The sequence below is a fragment of the Magallana gigas genome, chromosome 4, assembly GCF_963853765.1.
Source record: "Magallana gigas chromosome 4, xbMagGiga1.1, whole genome shotgun sequence".
NCBI lineage: Eukaryota > Metazoa > Mollusca > Bivalvia > Ostreida > Ostreidae > Magallana > Magallana gigas.
This window is the reverse complement of record NC_088856.1, coordinates 29,280,428-29,306,052: the sequence shown is the minus strand read 5'-3', so window position 1 is coordinate 29,306,052 and position 25,625 is coordinate 29,280,428. Positions and strand designations below refer to the sequence as shown.

At 33.6% G+C, this 25,625-nt stretch overlaps 2 protein-coding genes across 4 annotated transcripts; both read left to right on the top strand.

Moving 5' to 3' along the window:
* Nucleotides 1-4,939: 4,939 nt before the first annotated feature.
* Nucleotides 4,940-15,857, top strand: LOC105329124 (sperm-tail PG-rich repeat-containing protein 2). Of its 3 annotated transcripts, none has more exons than XM_066081933.1 (14): nucleotides 4,940-5,097; nucleotides 8,282-8,344; nucleotides 9,488-9,586; nucleotides 9,714-9,821; nucleotides 10,569-10,727; nucleotides 11,188-11,295; nucleotides 11,406-11,495; nucleotides 11,988-12,098; nucleotides 12,273-12,365; nucleotides 14,394-14,519; nucleotides 14,648-14,752; nucleotides 14,875-14,967; nucleotides 15,250-15,345; nucleotides 15,677-15,857. In XM_066081933.1, the coding sequence occupies exons 1-14, from the start codon at nucleotides 5,019-5,021 to the stop codon at nucleotides 15,838-15,840; spliced, it is 1,494 nt and encodes a 497-aa protein (XP_065938005.1). In that variant the 5' UTR covers nucleotides 4,940-5,018; the 3' UTR covers nucleotides 15,841-15,857. The 3 variants fall into 3 exon arrangements, with proteins under 3 accessions (XP_065938005.1, XP_011428600.3, XP_011428598.3); XM_011430298.4 differs by lacking the exon at nucleotides 4,940-5,097 and adding an exon at nucleotides 5,291-5,477; XM_011430296.4 differs by lacking the exons at nucleotides 4,940-5,097; nucleotides 8,282-8,344; nucleotides 9,488-9,586; ... (4 more) ...; nucleotides 11,988-12,098; nucleotides 12,273-12,365 and adding an exon at nucleotides 12,387-13,923.
* Nucleotides 15,858-20,590: 4,733 nt separating this feature from the next.
* LOC105329125 (S-methylmethionine--homocysteine S-methyltransferase BHMT2) lies at nucleotides 20,591-25,283 on the top strand. The gene is made up of 7 exons (XM_011430299.4): nucleotides 20,591-20,692; nucleotides 22,137-22,327; nucleotides 23,020-23,214; nucleotides 23,685-23,796; nucleotides 24,222-24,400; nucleotides 24,671-24,752; nucleotides 24,896-25,283. Exons 1-7 carry the CDS (start codon nucleotides 20,680-20,682, stop codon nucleotides 25,171-25,173), a joined length of 1,050 nt encoding a protein of 349 aa, XP_011428601.3. The 5' UTR covers nucleotides 20,591-20,679; the 3' UTR covers nucleotides 25,174-25,283.
* Nucleotides 25,284-25,625: the final 342 nt, after the last annotated feature.

Below are 25,625 nucleotides of genomic sequence, written 5' to 3'. Positions count from 1 at the left end.
AATCTCAAATGATGTTTTTCTCCTCTTTGAATATTAACTTGCCAATTGTTTTAATAAAACACGGGACGATTTATAAATCAATACATATATTTTCAAACGAACTGCATATAGGATAATTAAATCTAATCTTAGTTTTATAAATATGATTAATCGTTTTGGAATCTGGAAAAAAGTCTTTATGTCTCAGTGTCAGTGATTTAAGAGTTAATTTATTGCTTTTACTGTGATAAAACATTTACTAGAATTTATACCTTGAATTATAATTAAGTAATACTTCAGTTTCACTAGTGAAAATAACACTTGCACTTCGTACTTGTATTTTAAAGTACTTTTACCCACATCTTCCAACGCCTGATCCTCCTTATCTCCACTCACGTAGCGGATCAAAAACCTTTGACTTTGGAAAAATGCTTTTCATCCTAATTTTAATTTCTTTACTTGACGCATACATATTTTCATTAACATTAAAATTAAAGACATGATAGCTGTTGATTTTTTACTAGCGATATTATCTAATATGTAAATCAAAATAATGAATACGTGCAACTAACATATTAAAATAAAATTTTGCGTGGTGTTGTTTTCTCAAAATAATATTTTCCCCAAGACATTATGTGGAGGGTACACTAGGTGTGTCTAGATCTCGTGTACAATGAAAAAGGAGAAGTGTGTGTAAAGGGGGGGGGGTTAATGATTCATCGGACTCTTTCAGTTGAATTACAAATTTGCATCTTCAATATAAATTAAAACCAAAAAGCTACACATAAAACCTTTTCAGATTACTTCTAAAGTTTTCATTTTTATTGCTAAACTTGAAGACTTTAATGACTAACGATGCATAATTCATTTATTTATTCTAAATGAAAACATGCATGTGGATCTTTTGATGTAAGGCTCTTTGAAAGAGGAGATAACTCCTGTTACGAAGCGGTATTGAATACAAAAAGCTGACCATTCTGATTCATTTTACATAAATACTTATATAGGATTGTGGGTTGTTGTTTTTGGGTTTTTTTTCACAAGACCACGACCCATTCGTTTCTTCCCTATCGTTATGATGTCATCCATTCAGACTTACGTATGCACGAAGAACTAATTTCATTACAACATCCAGAACAATTGAAGTATACAAAACAACATTTAGAAACGTGTGTAATGAAATAAAATTCAATGTATACTATAATAAAAAAAGCCGAATTAACTCTTTCCATTGAAAAACAATGATTATAATTCAATTTGGGGATTTTCTGTTTACATTTTTCAGATTGTAAATTGGTATTTATTTGACACTTTTAACAGGGACGTCACAGAAAATGCTATATTCGAACAATATTTTTCATAGCTGGTATACCCAAAAGAAAATATTTTACAAAATCTTAATAATGCAGTAATGGTATGTATGTAATATATATTACATAAATTGTAAACTTTAAAATTAATTTTACAGGACAAAATTGGATATAAATATGTTTGATTATTAATTGATTATTAATTGATTTAATCAAAATTTCTTCATCAACGAAGAGAAAAAAAATAATACTTTATCTTCATAACCCGTGGTCTTGCTATGCACATGTATAATATATATCTGCGCAGAAATATGCGCAAAACAGTTCATTCAAGATAGACTTCTTTTCAGTCCTTAAACGCAGGAATTTTTTCCACGTACAGTACAGCTCACGAGTATCCCGACAAAAACACCGACCACCGTGTTTGAAAGTCCACGCTGAGCGTGGAAGTGTCGGTACCTTTGATCTATTGTTCTCTGTTACGGCCACGAAACGAGAAAAAACACGGTGCGACACGGTGCAACGCGATGCAACACGGACAATAACACGGTGTAACACGCGGTATTTACCTGTGAAAAAAGGAGGATTTAGGAATAAAACTTATAAAGAATAAATTATTTATTGATGTACGCAAGAGAATCAAAGAAAAAGACAAAGAAATAGAAATAAATAAAATTTTTATGCACGCAATTTTCAGACGTATGCGATTGACACGGTTAATTTTTGTTAATATTAAAAATCAATATCGCCCACATAAGGGTTTGATCAATTAAAACACTAACACTTTCTTTTCCTTTTTAAAATTCAAATAAACGGTTCCATAAGTTTTTGTTTCAGTCCGTTTTTTAACGTAGTAGTAATCGTAGTTACTGTAGTTTGGCAGTTTCAATAGTGCATAGAACCATAACTGTGATCTTTTCTCACTTATACTCTATTCAACGATAACAAATCTAACGGGTTGTTGAAAACAAATGTACTTTCTCTAAATAATATAATTATACAGCTTTATATCTAATATATTTTCAAATTTTCTTTCTTTTATACATATGTGTGATGTACTTGTCCATGTAGTACTGCACGGTACATATTCATAGCGCTAAGAATCCGTGGATCGGTACTTGATAATTTTTTATTTCGTCTTTATAGCAACTTGAGTTTAGAAATTATTTGTGTTCCAAGAAACTACTCAGTATTGCAATAATTACTGTTTGATTGTTTAATGATCGTCATATTAGAGAGAGAGAGAGAGAGAGAGAGAGAGAGAGAGAGAGAGAGAGAGAGAGAGAGAGAGAGAGAAAGAGAGAGAGAGAGAGAGAGAGAGAGAGAATACCAGTATGAGTTTAATTTAAGTACATTTTACTTGTAATTCAGTGTAATAAGTTAGATTTATAGTTTCCATCATATTGAACCCTTTTCCCTAAAATTGCAATAGAATATATGCAGTCAGGGTCCACGTGCTATCCCTGACAATCAAATCAGCCCGCGAGATAGACCACGTGCTCCTTCCATGATATGGAAAAAATGTGTTTTCTATTGTTTTTTTAAGTCCGCAAAATAGAAAATGTTTAACAATGAAGTATTCAGTGTTTGAAATGTTTAGTTTCTTCATTCTTATACTGCATGCATGAGGGTTGGAATATTACGTTGTAAAATCTCTCTCTCTCTCTCTCTCTCTCTCTCTCTCTCTCTCTCTCTCTCTCTCTCTCTCTCTCTCAGTGTGTGTGTGAAAGTGTGTACTTTTGTGCAATCATTTTAGAATTATAAGTCTAAGAGTTATATTTGTATGAATTTAATTCATTTATAATTTTAGATCCATGGTTTTAATAACGATTTCAACACAACGACTAAACGTTTGTAAAGTTCACGATGTAATAAGATTTTTCGTTACAATTTCGACGCTATTTCACATCAATAAAGTTGTGTTTATTCTAAATGCTTGCAAAAAGTTACCGGTATTATCTTATTCATCTTTTTAATCAATCAGGGTTTTTTTGTACATACATGTATGTGTACCCAGTACTGTAAATTATTTCTTATCGCAAGTTAATACTTTGTGAAATTCCCGCATTAATTTTATAGAGTTGCTGAATTGTTCCCCGAATCCACGCGCCGATGGTCTTACGTGTAGTTGTTTGTGTACATATCTACAGACAATGTTTTTGTTTGTTAGAGATTAGGAAAAATCTTTGAACTAACAAAGTAGAAGTAAGATATATTCAGACCATACACACGACGGGTTGTGATGAGTTACCAAACAGGTGTTCGCGGAAAGGTGTGAATAACGGCATCTCGAGTACACCTGTTCAGACGTCCAAATATACACACAGTAAGTTGTAAATTCCAATGACACCTAACAAGACAGACAATAACACCTGTTGTGTATAGAACCCAAGATGAAAGATAATGTTGTGTATCTGATCAGCTTCCGTACATCGCACGAGTGATTTTTTCATGTGAAATCACAAGGCCATTACGAGCTATACGGAAATAAAGTTGAAAATTATTTTATGAAATGCGGGTATACAAGTACAATTTAACAAGAGTTTGTACAAGTATTTATCTATAATCTATAATATAAAAGTGATTTTTTGTTTATTTATTGCTACATAAATAGCTGAAGTCCAAATTATTCGAGTCACCGGTAATATGGGGTTGTTATTTACCACAGCACATCAACAGCACATGTTTTTAGAAAAACATGATCTGAAATGTTTTCATTTCTTATTTTTAATTGGTTTAAAGTAAGGCTGTAAATTAATTAATAAATCAGAAGTGTTTACAGATAACAGAAATAAGACGTTTAAGCTCCCGACATTTTAATAGGATCGTCAGTTACAACATCACGTGTGTTTAGAAAAAAAACAAGATGAATTAAATTGATTTGAATTTTGATTATATATTAATTGAATATTAAATATTTTTGGTGAATTTATTTCAATTTATTTAAGAACAAATGAATTAAAAGGTACCCATTTACGTCGAGTTTTCAGATCACAAAAAATTAACTTCACGTTGACAGCCCCGACAATTTTCTGGGTCCGTGCAACTTAGGTCGACATTCTTTTTTTTTAAATATGAAAAGGATATATATGTTTCAACCCTTTTTTAGCCATGATTTCTTTATTTCTAAACATACGCTATTTCTATCAACGTCTCAGGTAACGATATCCACGGAGTAACACAGTGGCCACGGAGTTACACAGGCGGCCACGGTGCGACACGGTGCTTTTTCTTGAATTTTCCAATACACATACACGGTGTCACACCGTGTACACGGTGCGACACAGACCGTTTTCCACCGTGTTTTTTACACGGTGGGTGTCGGGATACTCGTGAGCTGTACTGTACAGCTGCTTGTACATGCCATGATAATGTGATTTTAGGTCAATGGCAAGATCAATAAATCGTAAGATTACTAGGGCCCGGCAATAAAATGTAATTGTGCAATGTTTATTTAACAGCATATAAAACAACTGATAGAGTCCAAGTACTTCAAGTCAGTACCGTACATTTTATGACATTCTCAAAATCTAAACAATAAATAGGTCGATCGACAGAGTAGTCATTGTAGACGAAAAAGGTTGGTTATGAATTTGCTGTTGTTACCTTATATTTGAAGTCTCGATAATTTTTTTTTAACACGGGGAACAAATATTTACGTCATCTTTATTGTGACGTCATAGACTATATTGTCATTCAATGGAGAACGAACAGTAAACAACAGTACAAATGGAGATGAAAAATGATCTACACCTTCCGTTACTACAGAAGAAATTCAATTATGCTATAAGGAAGCAGAATCGTGAAGGTAGCCTTTTTAATGTTTATTACTTTCTTTAATTAAAGTTTCAAATTGTTTCTTTTTTATCATTTCATGCTCAATTAATTTTTTTATTATTCATTGCCTCGCCCGCGCGTTTTTTTTTATTGCTGAAAAAACAATTAAAACTACCTTCTTGATCTCAGTGCGGAAATTGTTTAACTCTTGGTGTTTAGTGCGTTTGAATATGCAAGCTCCGGGTGATGCGGAAGAAATCATTAGGTGATGAATTTGAATTACTTGATATCAATGGATCGGCACTAATGCATGGTTGTTCTATTTTGAACACTGTTCTTACGACGTAAATAGGGACATATATAAATCTTGTGTAATGAAGGAAAGATTGAACAAACGGGGCAAAGAAAAAGGTCAGTTTTATATTCACTGATATTCAATCAACATGTACATTTGGTAGTGGTCAATCTTATTCTATGTAAACTTATCTTATTTTAACTTATCTGTGTGTGTGGAGAGAGAGAGAGAGAGAGAGAGAGAGAGAGAGAGAGAGAGAGAGAGAGAGAGAGAGAGAGAGAGAGAGGTAAGTAAAGGAAAAGAACGCCTTTTTTCGTGGGGTGGGTGGTGGGGGGGGGGTGTTGAGGGTCAATGGGTCAATTTGACTTTAGTATATATATGTAGATTTACCCTGATTTATCTAGTAAACGGATATTTTTTCAAGATAGTTAAGGTAGCTTATCTTCAACACATTTCAAATAAGACGTTCAATATTAAACTTTTTATATTCATTCATTCCTTTAGTGCCTACGTGCAACACTTTATTAAGAGGCTGGATAGTCTTTGCCATTTTTAGACTCTACTGAATTTCTTTAGAAGAAGAACTCTGTATATAAAGATATACATGTAAAAAGAAAACCTGAAATCTTAAAGCTGATGAATTTTTTTCCCTTTTTTCTAGCTTAACAAATTAAATCTAAAAATTTAAAATAAATTCAATGAGTAATTTTTTGACCATCAAGCCTTCTTAATTTTTGTCCTTTGTCTATAAAAATTGATACAATATTTAATGATCATACATACATGCAAGTGGTTTACAGTGAATGGACAGTAAGAATGTAAGGAATGTGTTCTGTTAAATCTATCCCTTATGTAGGCGATTTGATCACTGAGTTACCGGGCGTCTTTTTCTCTTTTCATCATGAAAATGATTATCATAATTATTTGTTTCTTATTTATTGATTAGTTTGTTGAAAAAAAAATGATGATTTGGAGAATTCAACGATTTCTGATAACCTTACCCTGTTTCTTTCATCGTACCAAAAAAAAAAAACTATATAAAATTGATATCGTCATCAAATAAGTGTATCTTTTACAGGCATTGATTCGTTTATGAAGTGAAAAACATAAAACGGGTTTGATTACTGGTAACCAAGGAAAGAAAAATTAATTGCAAGAACAATGCGGAACATAAACATTTACATCAATGTCAATTAGCCGTTCATTTCACGTTCTCAGTAGTATTATTAAAAGAAGTCAAGGTGAGAAAAAAAGGGGGGGGGGGCAGTATGATTATAGGGGTATGGGGCAAGCTTGAAAATAGAGTTCTGATTTTGATTTGAACATATTTTTATTGTACAAAATACAATTGGGATTGGGCACAAGTTCTATAACTTTGACCGCCCTCTCCCAATACAAAGATATAATACAAAATATGTGTACACAACATAAATAAAGGTCAGTGGATAGAATGGACGTATACATAAATGCAACTGACATGTATATAGTAAACAACGGTGTACTAGTAGTTATAAGATCAGTTAAATCTTTCAGTATTTTTGATAAAATTATAAACTAATGTAAATAAATGCTTGTTTTCATTGTCACTTATTGAACTGTCACCCCAAAGTAAAACATGAGTATTGACAATGTTAAGATTTACAATTTGAAAAACGTCATTAAATAGAACATTTCTAGCATCTTTATATTTATTACATGTGAAAAAATAATGGTAAGTATCTTCGAGCTTACCACACGAACAGAGTGGACTGTTGATAATATTACATCAAAATAAATCATTATTTAGTGCACAATTGTGACGAAGTTTAGTGTGAATGATATTCAAAAATCTATCCCCAAATGTAAAAAATTAGGTCTAGTTCTACATGTAAGTACATTTTCATTTTTGACAGAAACATGTATTTTTTCCTTAAAAATGCGAACAGAGTCGCTTCCACGGACATCCGTTGAAAGCGCATTCCATTCATCAACAACAGTAGGAACAAACGAAGATTTATACAATTCCAAACGACATTTTGGTATAATGTAATTATGTGCATTTCTGGTAGAATAGTTAGATACATTAGCACGCTTATTTGGAAAAATATCCATTACATAACTGGGTAAAAAGTTTCGGTCAATTTTATACATTGTTTTTAGCCTGGATATTTTCCTTTTACTATAAAGCGTTTCCCACCCTGCTTCAAAGTAAAGAGATAGAGTTCTGAGTTTGCTATCTTTAGATGTGTAATGAAATGGATTGCTGATTTGTTTGATTTTACTTCAGAGAGACAGGAACAAAAGTAGAGGAGAGGTACTAAGTCAGAGAGAGAGAGAGAGAGAGAGAGAGAGAGAGAGAGAGAGAGAGAGAGTTTTTAATATAAATTTTCATCGCAGGTGATTATTGTTTCGTATGGATTTGTTATTTGGTCGGTACAGGAAGTAACGAGAGCGCCTGACATTTTAATGCATTAATGATTAATACACGTCTACGAACCTTTGTCCCAACGGTTTAATATGACCAGCACCTATTACGTTTCTATGTGTATAATTCTTCATTAAATAGCGATCAATACAATTGCTAGATTTGGAACTGACAATTTATTTATTTTCTTTCTCTCTTTCCTCTTTCTCTCTATCATCCTATCGTAAAACACATGTATCCTGAATCCTGCAGAACTAAACATATTTTCAGAAGGAAACAACTCTTTTTGCAAAGTGTTTAGGCGTCGGAACTGGGGAAAGGGGGAACTCCCTTTTTTTTTCTTGTCAAGGTTTTTGATAAGTTAGCCTCCCCGCCCCTCCCCCCCCCACCACTTTCATTTGCTTCCGACGCCAATGATTTGTGGGGGGGGGGGGGATAAGAGGCATTATTTTTTACAATGTTTGGTCACAATGTTTAATTGCAATACATATCTGCATGTTTCTTTTACGCTTTCAGTTACCCGTGATGCCATGGGTCAATACATAGTCCCGACCGACGGGAAACCCCTGACGTCACTCGGTAAGTCAATTTGTAGAATCCTTTAAAAAAACAAAAACAAATCACAGTTCAACATGAAAATAAAAATCATGCACAATATATATATTGAATTTTACAGTAAAATGGATTTTTACCAACAAAAAAAATCTCTGTTGGAATATATAGTCTACGAAGAAATTCAGCCAGTTATCTATTTGTACATTTTTTAAATTTATATTTATTTATTTATCAATAATCAATCTGTATGCTTGAAGTTAGCAGCAAAATTAAAATCAATATCAAAATATTAATAATTGGAAGCAAAAGTTCACTGCAATCAAGTCACGAACAATACAATAGGAAGGAGAAGAGGGGGGTGAATAATTAATACTACAGTGTCTGCAATTCTGAGTGGAATGGTTGATTTCATGATGTAATAAAGTACGTCTGAACTATAAAAATGTATGCTTCATCAACGAGTTGACAAGCATTTAGACGTAATTAAGGTTCGATCGCCATTTAAAAGCTGCATGAACACACCAAATGGACTTGGGTATATTGATTGAATTTCCCGACCCAGGTCTCAGGTAGACTGGAATGTGCGATTTAAAAGTCGGCCCGTGTTTTCCGCGTATAGGCAATAACTTTGTAAAGGTGTCTAATTTTTGAGCGCATCGAAACATAGCTTTCATTTCTTTTCTTTGTATTATAAGTTAGAACAATGAATAAGAGCTGATTTCAAACAGATATTTTACACTTAGAAACTGTAGGTGTGAAGACTTTATTAAACAAATTAATTTTGAAATACGGTTCTTTTTTTTATGACTCCTTGTGCTTTGGAATTAGTTTTGATTTAATTAAGTTTTCAGGTAATTACTAGTATTTGACTACTATAAGAACAAGTTACCTTTTTAAGATACAGTGTCGATGTGAAAGTCAATCACTAATATTTATCAGAATAATCAACTTATTTTGAAATATTATAAAAATATATTAATTTTCACAAAGCTTTTTTAATTAATGCAAGATCGATATTTTGCAGAATTATTATAATATAAATTTATATTATTGACTTGGTTTAAATTTTCACGTTGTGCGCATTTTCATATATTCAATAATAAGAATTCTTTTTAATTCTTTATTCAGATTGATCCAATTGTATTTTGCAATTTACATTTTTTTAAGGTAATCCTACTCCGGGCCCTGCAGATTATCTTCCTTTGATTAGCACTAAAACGTCACTTCCGCATTACTCCATTTCCGGGAAGTATAAACCGCAAAAAGGTATGCATCTTATCTCGATTCAAAATGTTCGTGTGCAGTAAATATAAATTTTTTTCAAGAATATTTTAATGGTAACCTTAGTTAACAAAATCTACAATGTCTTGGGATATTTTTTTTTCGATTATAGCAAATGATAATCCAGGCCCGTCCGATTTCTCGACAAGCGGAAGTTTGATATGGAAGAACAAAAAAGTTACAATAAAGGGGAGGAGTAAATGTTATTTTGACGAAGAAGGTAATAAAATATATATCAAAAGTTACCAGACAGGTGTATTCATTAAAGAAATAACAAAACAAACCAAACTACCTTTAAAAAACACTTGTAAAATGAATGATAGTGAAAAAACTAGTTCAGCGTTCAAATCTATTGTAAGTCAATTTGAAAGTTAACTTAAACAAAAATAACATGTCCGGAAAACAGTTAGATACCGGTCGTATGGCGGTTTGTTTCTCACAGAGAATATAAAATATTCGGAACCATTTGAAGTACACGCTTTTACCCTGATTAATTTACAGTGTATAGATTTTTGTTTTAATGAAAATTAACTTTTAAGATCAGTTAAATGACACCTTCAATCAATCTTATTAAAATTAGATCCTTCATGCTCTCGTATCAAATACAAGAGCGTGAAGGAGCTAATTTTAATTAGATTGCCTTCAATCAACTTTTATAGTATCCAATCATTTGAATCTTACGATGAATGAAATTGTCGGATATTCTTGAAAAGTGTTTCAAACTATGTCCAATGAATGAATCATGCATTAACACTTACACATACTAGTATACTATATGGTTTTATATTTGTATATCCATTAGTGTTATTAAACCATTTTATTTCTTCACCGCTTTGTTCACTTAATTTTCAAGTAGCATGCATATATTTCTATTTAGGATTAAATAGCATAAACCCTAGTTAAAGAGCTATGCTTTTTCGTTAAAATTTCAGTAAATAAATTTTCCGAAATCTTATATTTTGATCAGCCGGTAAGTACTGCACTGTGATTGGTCCAGCAAAGTACAACTCTAAGTACGACCAGTGCGGCAGCAACAGTGGGCCCAAGTTCAGCATCGCCCGTAGACAGCGGTCTGAGGTCTACACCGGTCCCCCAAACAGCCAGGTCCAACCCGTGGACTCCCAGGGTGAGGGTTACTTTGTAGATTTCTACTACATACAAACTACAATGTAACACGTATGTAGTTTAATAATGACTTTAGACATGTGTATTATATATCAAGTATTTGAGATGGAAGGAACATGCATTGATACATGTACATAATACTACATAGTAATGTCTTAACCTACATATATACTGTATAATTTACTGTAACCAGCTTTTATTCGTGACTACTGTTTTTCACGATTTCACGGAAATAAACTGGTTCGCAGTAACGAATTTTCGCGACTAATCCTTATCCACGCCCATGTTATTTCACCCATAAGGTCGTCAAGAGTTCGCGGCGAGACATATTCGCGTAGACAAGGCTCTAGCGAACATCGACAACATTTCTCACGCGGGAATAAAAGTTGGTTTACAGGGATACGTCATTGTACATGAATATCTATAAATCGGATAGTTTAGGTTCTTCATTTTTTCCTCAGGTTTCCAAACACCTGGACCAAACTATCGACCCAATTCCTCTTACTTTGGTCGCGGCCCCAAGAAATCGTTTGGCGTAGCAAGAACTTCAGTTTGGAAATACTCTCCAGGTACTTCATCTGTTTTCTTTTCTAGTATTAAATATCAAAAGATAATTTAACATTTGTAGAAAATGACACCTTATGATAGAATTTGAGATTGAGTTCTAGTTTATTTGTAGGGCCATCTGATTATATCGTCCAAGAAAAGTCACGTGGTCCGTCCTACTCCTTTGGCTGCAAACTTCCTCCTCCGCCAAGTGTCCAGAGATGTAAGTAAGAGATACAAACCGATACCAAGAACTTCTTCTTCTTTTTACTAATCGTACCATATTCCACCATACTTGATATTTTGAAATATTGCATAATTTTTTGCTAATCTGATAAAGAGCAATATACAATGTAGTGTGATACAAAAAAAGTTTTGAGGTTTTTCTTTGTTTGTTGATAGTTTTCTGCAGAAAAAAATAAAGGTAGAGTTACCCTTAAGTAGGAGAGATAACTCGCAAGGAAATATATCATTTTTGTTTCTCTTATAAACAGAAGTCGTCAGTAGAGTTATTTTGCTAGAAAAATTTTGCTCAACAAGATAGGTTTCTTACATTATAATTAACGCATGTTTTTCTTAGAAATGCACCACCAAGACTGGTTTTATTTATAAGTATACAGAAATGTCGCCTTGTACAGGTGAAATTTTCTATGTACAAAATGCATTTATATAATTATAATCTTTTTTTGATTTGTAATATACTTTGTATTAAAAGCAATAAACAAAGATAGTCCGTCTCCAAACACATATGATGTAGGGACAACCATTGGCAAAGCTACGTCCGTAATCATTGCAAGCCGGAAGGACGAGCAGGAAAAGGACAAAAGTAAGATTCGAATATTAAATAATCTCTTTTTTAAACAAGACTGTGATTCAAATCCTTAAAAAAAGGGCGTTATTTTCATTTAAAGAACTTTTATTTTTATGTGAAAATAATGTCTTAAATCTCTTTTAATCGATTTAATTAGAATATTACCTTTATAGTATATATCTATTATAGGTGGACCATCTCCTGCAACTTATTTCCTGTCGAATTCTCTTCTCTGTGACAATAGAGCAACTACTCTCGCTTACAAATGGTTCGACCCTGAAGGTAGGGTTACCATTCTAACGACTGTGTCCTTTTAAAGTATTTAATTACAATGTTCTTGCTAAATGCATAGAGGCATTTTAACATCAAGGAACAAATAGCCTTGGATCAGTTTTTACTGCCAACAAAACCTGTTGGGCCATCATAAAGTATCTTTATCAATAAAATTTCTCATAACAGTAATTACTCACCATGAGTGAGTATTTCGCTAGATCAATGATGGATTTGAACAGTATCAGTAGTCATTTCGGGGTCCCACGCCTCGATTTGAAAAAGACGTTGAGTCACAACGATCTAAGTCCGCGGTCATTTTTCACGACTGGTTCCAAATCCGACATATTGAGTCCTCGATACTTTGAAGATACGCCGGCGCCTAATTCTTATCAGATTAAAACTTCCATCGGAACCACACCGGGAGTGTCATTCAAAGGTGATAGAAGGCGAAATTTTGACTCCGCGAAAAAGAACGCATGTTTCTTGTTGCCAAATCTTGTGGATGACACACCCGGTCCAAATGCTTACAATGTGGAAGATAAATTCGGGTTTAGAGGGAAGATGCCTTCATTGAAAGGACGTCGAAGTCAAAGTGGTCCGTTTCAATCCAACCGAGGCCAATTGCATGTGCAACCTCAATTTGATGAAAAGGGATCAAGGTTTTTAAGTCCGAACAGTTATGAAATGCCTTCTTCCATTAGGAAGACCTCAGGCGTTTCTATGAAAGGAGACCGCAACAGAAACTTCAACGAAACTCCACGAATGAATTGTGGTTTTCTTCTACCAAACACAATAGAGGAAACACCGGGTCCTGGGAGTTACAACATCGGGACTTCGGTGGGATCATCGATTACGTCAGCGAGTTTCAAAGGGAGCAGGGGCAGTCTTGGACCCTATCAGTCCGAAAATGGCCGAACATACATTTCGCCTGAGCTCTCGGCAAAAAGCAGAAACGATACTCTGTATGATGTGCCAACAGTCTTTGGTAAAGCTCCCGGGGTGTCGATGAAAGGAAACAGACAGAGGAAATTCGAAACAGCAAAGAACCAGAATGCATTGTTTCTAGTTCCGGACATGATTGAGCACACTCCGGCCCCCGGAGCATATAACATTAGAAGCACAATAGGTACAGACTCGGCAACGTCATTTAGAGGGTCTCATTCAGAAAGTCGGTCTCAAACGAGGCAAAAATCACGACAAAGAGCATTTGTTGAAATGAATAGCCAGGGCGTGTCTTTCAAAGGAGACCGAACCCGAAGATTTGATAATTTTAAAGAAAATCATGCAACATTTTTACTTCCGGATGATTCAAACGATACCCCAGCGCCGGGCTCGTATAACATCAGAACTACAATAGGAAGTGGATATAATGGCTTGAAAGAAAGTCGGGCTCGAGAGCATTACGGGGGTCCGTTTCAGCAAAATAGAGGACCTTTGTATATCAAGCCCGAAATCAATACCAGAGACAAAACTCCGGGTCCAAATGATTATAGAGTGACCAGCTCTGTCTTAAACACTTCCCCGGCTGTTTCTTTCAAGGGGAGACGACTTAATTCTCTTTTCGGAGGTATACGTACAATGCACACTGTATTCTGATGGGGAATCATCACTGGTGTTGGAAGTCTTGTGATTTGAAAATATAGGTTATAGCTTATATTTTATAAGCTTTGGTTTTCTTTTTAAAATGGTTGAAAATTGGTTGATTTGTGTGAAGGTGTATTTGTGTGATATTTTTATTTGTGTTTCGAGAAATCAAGTTTGCATAGGAATGTTTTCTTATGGTATTGGGTTTCCATTCAACTGCTACATGTATTGAAAACATAGCTACAAGTACATGTATTTAGTAACTTCATGAAATCATCATAACAGTTACTATGAAAGTTCCAGAAATAAAATATATTTTATAAAACAATCAAAAGATAAAAACAATATAAATATATACTAAACTACCAAAAAAATTTCACTCATCATTTGAGTTCTAGTTTAAAAGCAATTAAGGAAATAATTTATCATTTTTTGTTCTTTAAATCTCCGTAGAACCTCCACGGCCCGGTCCGGCGGATTACTCTCTCACGAAAGCCAATCTCCGGAAGACTCCGATGTTTTCTAACAGACAGAAAACCAAACCGTCTTATCCGGAATCTCTTAACTACACGGCAAAAGGTCGGTTTACAAAACTAATGCAGAATACACTTTAGTTCTTGGTTTTGAAATTAGTTGTTCATAGGTCTAACATAATCGAATTAAAATAATTATTTTTGAATCTGTTTAGAAACAATATTTTTTTGCAGATGCGAAAGAGTTACCCGGTCCCGGAAGTTACAGCACCCGGAAGAAGTTTTCTACCAATGATTCTCCCGCTTACAAGATAGGAGAGAAGTTAAAGGAGAAAATAGGTAAACTGTCCATTCATGAAGAATTTTTTTTTCATTTAGGTTTATTTGCTCAGAGTATGTTTATATTTTAAGAAGGGAGAAAACTCTCTCTACCTAAGAATTATCGTTATATTTCATTTAAGACGAGAACCCTGCTCCCAATAAATACGAGTACGAGAAACGAAAATCTGAAGGTCCGGCGTTTTCCATGGGGAAACGGTTTGAGATACCAGATAGTGAGTAGCTTCCAAGAATATAATATTATACTGTTTTGTTTGATCAATCCCTTCCATGTTCTGTGGAAAAAAATCTAGTAGTCATTGTGTTAAATACACTGAAAAAACTTCAACTGTTATATTTATCTTTAAGGCTTTTCATTTATCTTTTCTTAACTTTAGAAAATATCTTTTTAATTTTTTTAAAGCATTAATGAAATTGACAAAAAATATACATCAGAACATCGTGGTTATTCTATTTATTGACGTCACTGACTTTTACAACATGATCACACCCTGTAGGTCGCACGAGCCCTGGTCCTGCTTCTTATGAACCACGTGATCAAGATGATGGCGCCCCCAAGTACTCAATCACCGGCAGATCTCATGACTCAAAAGGTAAGTATATTTTCTTAAGTTGTTCAGATTATTATAATGTTTATTTACCTCAAAAGGTAAGTAAATTATCAGATAAACGTCTTTCTGTAGAAAAATCATTATTTTCTTAAATACAAAGATCGTGTAGATTCATAAAAAAATTTCCAGTTATATCTAGATCTTCTGTTTGTTTTCCATAATGAATTACGCAGTTTGAGTATTTGCATTAAAAATTAATTTTTCTTTTATTGGGAGATTACGGATACATTAAGTATTATAATAATTAGTAAGTTGCTCAGATTATTATAATGTTTCTTACCTCTTTGCAATCTTTTTTATTTTTAAAATTCAGTCGATGAAGGACCAGGGCCGAATGCCTACAGCTTGAATACAAATCAACACCCAGATGTTGGAACGACGCTTAAAAGTCGAGCCAGTCCGTTTGTGTATTCCGGATTTCAGACCAACAAGTTTTCAGAAAATACTGGACCCGGTGTTGTTGCAGCCCGAAGCTAATCGATTTCTGTGATATATGAATTTGTATGATAAAAAAATTATATGTTGTTTGCATTAATTGTTAAATTTTAAAGTTTTTTTTTCAGTTAAGTTTTGTATTAAATTTTATATACACGTGTACATGAACCTAACAGTATTAACAAATCTAATATATTTAACATATGATCAGATAATGGGAAGGCAAATTAATGCTTTTTAAAAAGATGTTGATTACGCTTGTGCTTTCGTTTTGTTTTGAGTTTGTTAATTCACACTATCCTGAAAAAGGTAAAGAATCCTAAAGTTTTATATTAAATACATTCATGTTAATATCTACAATTTACAGACAATGCGTGAAATCCATTATTTTCATTTAGTAAATAAATATTGGAATTCATGTATCAATTTGTGTTTGTTCAAGTCAAATGAATGTTAGAATCTAACATCAATTTTTGTCGAGCCTTTTCTGGGGATATGACGTCATACATTAATAAACAGCGAAGGACTGGATTTTTATCCTGTGAAGACCAACCTAGCCTGTGAGAAGGATAACAGTGTATAAAGTTATGTATGAATTTCATAAATGGTCTCATGCTTTTAGAAAAAAAAATAATGAATTTCAAAAATCAAAGGTCAAGGTTGCAAAGGGATTCAATCAATATATATAGGGGGAGGGGTGAATGCTTCAAATTGGTGATTCATCCGGGGTTTTTTTCTGCAATGACACTGCTTTCATAATCCGGATGAATAATCAAATAGAGCACTCTATTGTTTATATTTCCATTTTTCTTGGACAAATCAATAAAATTGATCGAAAAGAGTGAGTAAAAGTAACTAATTTATTGGTAACGTACATCTGTACGTTGGATAAAAAAAATTATAGCCAAGTCGTCCTATATCTGAATTTGAGTCCGACATCATCATGATCATTTCAACAGTCCGTGATTTTTCTTAGGTTGCTGAGGATTTCGACCGATAGATAAACTGATTAGAACTGGATCGTGATAGTTTTCAGTCCTGTTATTTTTTATAGAGCTGTGAATCACAATTAACATCCGTACGAAATAGAGGAAATCATACTTACCATAGTAGTGGGTGTTAATACTTAAGGAATAAGGAATCATTCTTTGAGTATTATGAGGTGATAATTTTGGTTGGGGCGTGATCAAATCCAATAAAGCCCGAAGGGCTTTATGATAGATTTCAACACGCCCCGACCGAAATTAAATTATCACTTCATAACTTTCAAAGAATGATTCCTTATTACTTATATTTATATAATTTAAACCATTGTACGATTAGATATTTAAATATAAACACGCAAACCCCGATGGTGCCCCAATGATACGTCCTTTGAAGTTATGGGTTATGTAGTACAAAATCGATACGTAGTGTTATCACAGGCAAAGACACAGGAAAATGTAAATTGTAAAAACTGTAAGTTGTAAAAACAGCTGAGTTCATTGGAATTTCTAAAATCAAAATACGACTTTATTTTTACAACCATCATCATTCTCTGTTGTTATGAAATGTGATTCAAAGGTCAAAGAGATCCATGGACCACTTTGCTCACCAAACCAAAATCGTCTGGTGACCCCCTGTATGTTACTTTTGCTATATGTATAATTTATGATTTAGTGCACGTGTATTCAATACAATGCAATTACATCTCAATTTATCATGACATAAAATTCTACAACTTTTTAAAACCCGCTATTGCTTTCACATCAATTAAGTCAATTATATGGCCTGACTGTATTTGTTTGAAATTTTCTTTCAATGTATTCTTAATGTAAAATTGGAGTGCCGCTTTTATCCAAATGCATGTCCTTTATGACATCAAGGAATTTAAAGTATAAACATGGAATATAAACGTATTTTATGATAGTTTATAAATATAATTATTTCATTACTTAAAGCCTCAAACATTTCGAGATTTCTTTTATCGCCTCAGGTGAGCTAAAAAGCAAATTCGGTTACGATATGGTCAGATGAATATAGAGACCGTTGAGTACATAAAGTTCAAGAGATTACCCCACGATCAGTACACACATGTGAAACCGACCTTGGGTTTCCGACGATGATATATATTAAAAACATATTAAGTATACATAACTTATTAATGTTCTAAAAAGGGAAGATTTCCTTTTTATTTGTATAATAATTCATAAAAATTTTTATTAGTGATTAAACATGAAACACTGGGAAACAGGTCACATTAGAAAATTGTGTATTAAACGTTCCTATCCTTACGTGAACTTTCTTATTTCCATATCACAAACATTGAAGTCTGCTCGCAATTATCTTGTCGCCATCCAAGATGACCTACTTACTTGTCATGGCCAGGTTGACATGTCGCTACACGTACAATTACATGTAGCTAACGACAAGTAGCTTATTTTAAAATGTTTGCGTCAGTTTCTTTAATAAATGCATTTGCCTGATGTTGAAATACGTTTCTGCGTTTTTCTTTAGGTAAACAGCGCTAACATGAAATACCGTATAGATAATGAAACCAAATATTGGCGAGACAGAAATAAACCCCAGATAACAAATGTGAAGTGCAGAGGCATGAAGATAAATTTCATTTGGGTTAAAAACTGGTTCCGTATTTGGATAAGACATAGCGTTGTATGGAACGTTAATATGGATACAAACAAATAACAAATTTTCACAAAGTGGCCATGTTTATTGTATATACGTATATGATATATTCAATGTTAAGCATGTAATGTATTGTTTGAAGTACATTTCTATTATTTGCTTTTACAATAGTTTTTGTAGACGAGATTCAAATAACGAAATAAAAGTTTAACCAAGAAAAAAACCCAAAAACAATAAAGAAAAACAACAACAAAAAAAACAACAAAAAAAAACGAACAAGCAAGCAAGCAAAAACTAAACAACCAACAAACAAAAATACCCCCTCAAAAAAAAAAATATATAAAAAAGGAAACAAAAAACCAAACAAAAATAAAGCATTAAACAAATAAACAATTATACATGATCAATAAGCCGATCATAAAAGTCTTGAATGTCTTTTATGTGATATTTTTGCGGGTATATCTTGAGTTTTTTAAAGCTTAACTCAAATTCGCAACATATTATATGAATTAATCCTTCTGTATTTGCATCACGTTCTAAAAACAGGATTGACATGAACGCCTAAAGGTACATGTTAAACCTTCGAGATTTTCTCGCTTGTCTACAAGGCCCGAGAAGTTGCGATTGGCACAACCACATAAGTCCTTCTGGTAGCCTGTATTTACCATACAAGCTTATCTTTTAAAAAGATTGGTGAGCTAGCGCTGTAGCCACCATAAAACATAGAAGCAGATTTCTAAAACATTGGTTTAAATTTCTGAATCGATTAATTATTAATTAACAATAGGAGGGCACAGTGGTGTATTGGAATTGTGCTGGAGTGGGGTCTCAATTGAGAATTGTGAATCGAGAGTGGGCTTCACATCGGCAAAGGCATATAGCTCATTGACTGTGCCTTTAATGTACAATGTATCTACTGTAATTTCAATTTCGAAGAACCATTGGTACTGCCCTGCAGCAATCGTATCTTCTCGGGCCTTTCCGCCAAGCTCGGAAAACATATTGTTTTCCGAGCTTGAAAATTTTTTAAGATAAAGCTAGTTATTTATTATAATATTTACAATAACTTTGCATTATAAGACCTAAGCTACTGTAATTTTTACATTTACAATAAAACACAAAACTTCATGTGAAAATTATGAAACGAAATTCAAATGGTACAGTTTATCTACAGTAGTACAGTAATCCCAGAATCCCCTACAATGGAGTCGAGCATGCGTATTCAAGTGAAAAGGACTAACGTAGTTGCTAGCGCTCGAGAGCGCTAGCAATGATATTGTTATACTTTCATGTTAAATACTGAAATCTGATTGGTTAAGACGCAGTTCATAATCCTTTCTATTACCCTCAGCGTTAGCAACGCACTTAGCGACGGGTAACATTATATAAATAGTGCCTGTTTGGGGGGGGGTAACAGTTGAAATTGACACCCCGAGAAAACCATTGTCAACCGACGCGAAGCGGAGGTTGACAATGGTTTTCGAGGGGTGTCAATTTCAACTGTTATCCTCCCAAACAGGCACTATTTATTTTGTTATACTGAATGTCTTTTTTAAAATTTTTAAGAAAATTTTACTGCTTTTATATAGGAATATGGTGAATTCTACAGCGAACCGTACCCGCATAATTTTCGCGCATGTAACATTTTTTAATGTTACCCGTTGCCAAGTGCGTTGCTAACGCTGAGGGTAATAGTAAATAATATTAACTGCGTCTTAACCAATCAGATTTCAGTATTTAATATGAAAGTATAACAATAAAAATTGTTACATGCGCGAAAATTATGCGGTATATGAAAGCAGTAAAATATTCTTAAAAATTAAGACATTCAGTATAACAAAATAAATAGTGCCTGTTTTGGGAGGATAACAGTTGAAATTGACACCCCTCGAAAACCACTGTCAACCTCCGCTTCGCGTCGGTTGACAATGTTTTTCTCGGGGTGTCAATTTTAACTGTTACCCTCCCAAACAGGCACTATTTATATAAAGGTTTTTTTTAAGTACATGTATATAATTTATGATGACATTCATTTTCTATTGATCTGCTAAATGTGTGATTATTTTATGTGCTTTTATAAATTTGATTATGCGCACAATGTAAAGAAAGAAGATTTCAATGCATTTTAAACTATTGTATGATCGTATTGATTCTGGTAAACTGCAGTATTAATTTTATCTGTTGGGCGTTATTTTCACACAAACATGATTGCAACACTGATTTTCCATACTTTGAGTCGCCCATCAACTTTGAAAGATGTCCCGAAAAGGTACGCATTTGTTTTGTTTTAAACACATGACTAATTAATTTTTCACTCACATTGTACAATCATGTAGTTACGATAATATTCATATTCAAATTCTACATCTGCCAGGTCACTTTCCAGTGCAATTAAGATTTTTAATTTTTTAAAGGAAAATTAAGTATGTGGTGTCATACCCCTAGGGAAATTCTGCATAAATTGGTAAAAGTGCATACGAGATACACAGATAACGTTTGATTGTTGATGTTTAGGGAGAAATATAATTAAGTCCAGTGACGAGCCTGTCGTCGCCGGGTCAGAATCATTAACAAACTGCTATCGCTGACCAGGGTGCGTCGGTTAATTAATATTAATTAATTTGAAGGGATTCGCTTATAAGGTTGGAAACTTTGAAAGGCATTGTCCCTGCGTATAAAAGAGGGAGGAGGGGGGGGGGGAGCTCTTTCAGTTGTTAACTAGAAGCCACATGTCTGTCTGCCTCCTCTTTTTGTATAGAGTTACCTGGCTGCATTCCCCCCCCCCCCCCCCCCATCCCCCATGTAGAGGACTGGAGGAGATAGTTTGACCGAAAACATTAAGATCACGGCGATCAACTATCACTCTAGACTCTATAAAATGTTGTGTATCCATTATATTAGTTTTAGAGCACCGTTTTCATATTTACATACATGTATTCATTATTGGTTGTATGTCAAGGTGGTCGTTTCGAACATTGAATTCACTTCAACCTAAATCTGTTTGAGGAAGCTTGTAACTAAATATAAACGGCTGTAAAAATTATTTGAAGCCACAAAACCTTGAAATTGATTTTTATCTTCGACAGAAAAATATGTTTCAATGTTTTCCTTAAATGTCAACATACCAAAGTTTAGCCTTTTGTCATATATAACAACTATACTATATTCATTTATTATACCATGCTATGCTATGCTATGCTATGCCATGCCATGCCATGCCATGCCATGCCATGCCATGCCATATCATACCATACCATACCATACCATACCATACCATACTTATCTAAGACCACTCAATACATTCAAAACCTACAATATGACTCATCATCGATAATATCACCTTAACGACAAAAAAGCATTAAAATCATTATTTGGGGGAAAAGCATCTTATCAGTACATATATTCAATACGTTAAAGAACACCTAAATGATAAAATAAACATACATGTATTTCAAATAAACACCCTAATGATCGTTTTTGCTCTTGATGTTAATTTATTCCGGTCGTATCAACAATTCACAGTATAGACATACAAGAAACAATCTTTTAAATTAACTACTATAGAATTATATTGATTGATCAAATTCATTTTACAGATATACTCACTGTTCGTTAATACGAAACAACAACATTTCTCTAAATTCTTGTATTATCATAAATTACTACTCAGAAACAAAATAATTATGCAAATTTCTAATTTACACCTATTCTAGGTCTGCGAGAAAGGTTGAAGAATGGAGAGTCAATAGTTGTAGCCGAAGGCTACATTTTTGAATTTGAAAGACGTGGCTATCTGAAGTCCGGAAGTTTTGTTCCGGAAGTGGTGCTTGAACATCCGGAACTTGTGAAGTCTTTACACGAAGAGTACGTTCGCTCCGGAAGTGATGTTGTCCTTGCATTTACGGTAGTAAAAATAATTTTCCTAAATGACAGTACGTAATTTATCATCTTTGTTTGAGGAGAGAAAATATGTGCATAGGTATCGTGTTTTTTTTTTAAAGTTTGGACTTGAATCGAATTCATGTAATTAATACAGATGTAATTACAATTATGTTCTCTGAAGGGCATTCGTGTTTCGTATCTATATGTAATAACAACAAATAATGCAAGGCATCTTTATCAATATCGTAGAAATTTAGCATTTACGTACTATATAGACTAGTTTCAAAGATTTTTTTTTACAACAATTCCTACCGAAACAAACAATTTCTTCATGGTCTTGATATCGATAAAACATTGATTCAATCTGCCTACATACATTGTATAGAAATCAACTCTATATTTATATATTTAAAACATTCTATCGGTAATAAATTGAAGGAGATCCTGGCATTACCCTAAAAGTCCGAAATGATGTGAATTTTTCATATTTCAAATCAAAATAATAATATTTTTTGTAAAGTTTCGAAGTGTTTTCATACCGATATGAATTGAAAATATCAAATACATGAGTTTAATACAATTCTTGGATATGATTTTTGAAAACGGGGCTTGCAAATTAAAAATTCGTCTAAAACTGAGATCGATCGCAATCTAAGAGAATAAAACCTTTAGAATCTCTAATCAATAATTACATGGTGTATATATATTTTTTAGTACTATGCACACAGAGAGAAACTTAAGTTGGTCAACAGAGAAGCAGACCTAAAAGCAATGAATATGAAGGCTCTTCAAATTGCACGGGAAGTAGCAGACGAGACTGGTACATTGATGGCGGGAAATATTTGCAACACTACTGTGTACAAAAGGGATGACGAGGATGCAATAAACAAAGCACGGAACATGTTCAAGGTAAAAGTGGCAAATTATTGTAATGGCAATTTATTCAAAACAGTCGAAACTCAGGCACGAAGCATTAATTTTGTAAGTGGGGGGAGGGGGGTAGACTCATCTAAAAAATCTTGACAAGTAAATTAAAAAAGAGAAGAAGGAAAAATTCAAATTCTGCTTCTTCTAATGGTTATGACCAAAGATTAAAACTACAATATAATACCCAAAGTTGATATATGTGTCCAAACATAATTTTTGATTTGTGATCATCGTAAACCTATCTCAGATGACCTTTTTTAAAAATGACCTCAATTCCTATCCCGCGAATGACGATACATTTATAAAGAAGGAAAAATCAGGGGTCCTATTGAATGTACAAAATTATTTTATAGAAAGTAGCCTAGCCTGTTTACTGCTTAGTAATAACGACTTTATGTAATTTTGAAACTCTAACACTTCACTTAATCAACGTAAATATATTGTTTGTGTAGGAACAAATAGAGTGGGCAGTGGAAGGACGAGCTGACTTCATCGTGGCGGAGACGTTTGGAGAATTCGGAGAGGCAATGCTGGCCCTGGAATGCATCAAAGAGTATGGAAATGGTAATGAATTAACGAGTCATCAAAATTAATATTAATCAATGTTTAACGGTAACGGTAAGGGGATGCATGGTCATTGGTCATTTCTTTAATATATTAATCTCCTCGAGAAGATGATTTAGAGCTTTACATACATAAAGATAAAGAAAAGAATTGAAACTAGACAGATAAAAAATTATATGGGATGTTCTTTACTAGGTATAATTACCCTCCTCCAGATTCCCATTAATTTGCTGTGATCGGAAATTATTCTCTCTCTCTCTCTCTCTCTCATTCATTCTTTCCCACCAAAATCAATATTAAGAAATAAATAATACTCAAAATGTGGTTTCGACTCTGGTCTTGACTCACTTTTGGCTCCAAAGATCCAAGACAAAATATGAAGCTAACACAAATATTTTTAAAACGTTTTTACATGAATATTACAGGCTTACCATCAGTAGTTACTATGTCACTTCCTATGACGCTAAATATGCATGATGGGATACCTGTTGATGAAGCGTGCAGACGTTTAGAAGAAGCTGGGGCGGATGTCGTGGGTTTGAATTGCGGACGAGGTCCCGGAACGATGGTCGAACCCCTAAAGATTATCCGCAAGGCCTGCAAGGTGAAAAAATATATAATATGTGAGCCCTTTTCAGTACACTGTGCACATCAATATCATTATAAATATTATAAAGTCGTAGTATTTCGCCCAGGATTAACGTTTGTGAGTTTAACGATAACCACTACATAAAAATTACACACAAGTTGAGGTTCTCATAAAAGTGACACATTTTCTAGATTTGAAAAAAAAATCCACCACGCGTTTCCAGCTAGAAATGATCATCAAAACAAATAAAACAAACATCTTTTAAACAAATTTTATTTCTAAAAGGGACCTATTGCGGCCTTACCAGTGCCTTACAGAACAAACGAGAACCAAGTGACCTTCTTCTCACTGACTGTACCAGGCACAGGTCAGTTTATCAATTGAGATGATGTCACTTCCTGTCTTGTTGTGATGACATAATTTTTTTCTGAAATAATAGAAAATTACCTGCTATCTCAATAGTGAGTCTTTACTCTTTCATAAAACTTTTTTTCTTCTTTCCATGTCTAGAAAAAATGGCGTTTCCTCTAGACTTGTCTTCCTGTTACTGTACACGAGAGGAAATTCGGAAGTTTGCCGAAGAGAGCAAAAGCATTGGTGTTCAGTACGTCGGCATTTGTTGTGGTAATGCACCACACTTCCTGAGAGAGGTAGCGGCAGTGTACGAGAAGCCAGCGCCCGCCCTGAAGTACTCTCCTGAAATAGAAAAGCATTTCATCTTCGGAGACGAAAAACAGAACGACCCCTACTACACACAGACGTACAAGAAAAAAATCACTCAGAAATAATCACTTATTCGAATTTTGGGGTTTAGTATATTGTTATTTAGCTGGAGTTAACAAATATTGTAGGAAATTGTGTCTTCAATGTGTCGTTTTGTTACCTAAAGGGTTATGAAGGCTGAGGTTCTTAAAAAGCACACGTTGTACTATTAGAGTGTCTAATATTTAAGCACAGTTAGTATTTTTATCTTCATTTATTTCGATGCATTGATATTGTACACGGAGAGGATAAAAAGATATCTTGAAAACATATATATTTCTAGTTGCACATGTATGTAATCTTTTAAATAGCAAAATTGAGTAAATTAAAAAAAAAAAACCTGTTTATTTTCTTCTTTTTTTTAAATTCTGTCATAAATCAATTTCTATTTATTATGTGTGTGAACATCAAAATGTTAACCATCATAATAATGTTTATTTACTATAACCATTCTGTTAAAGAGACAGTACAGCTGAAA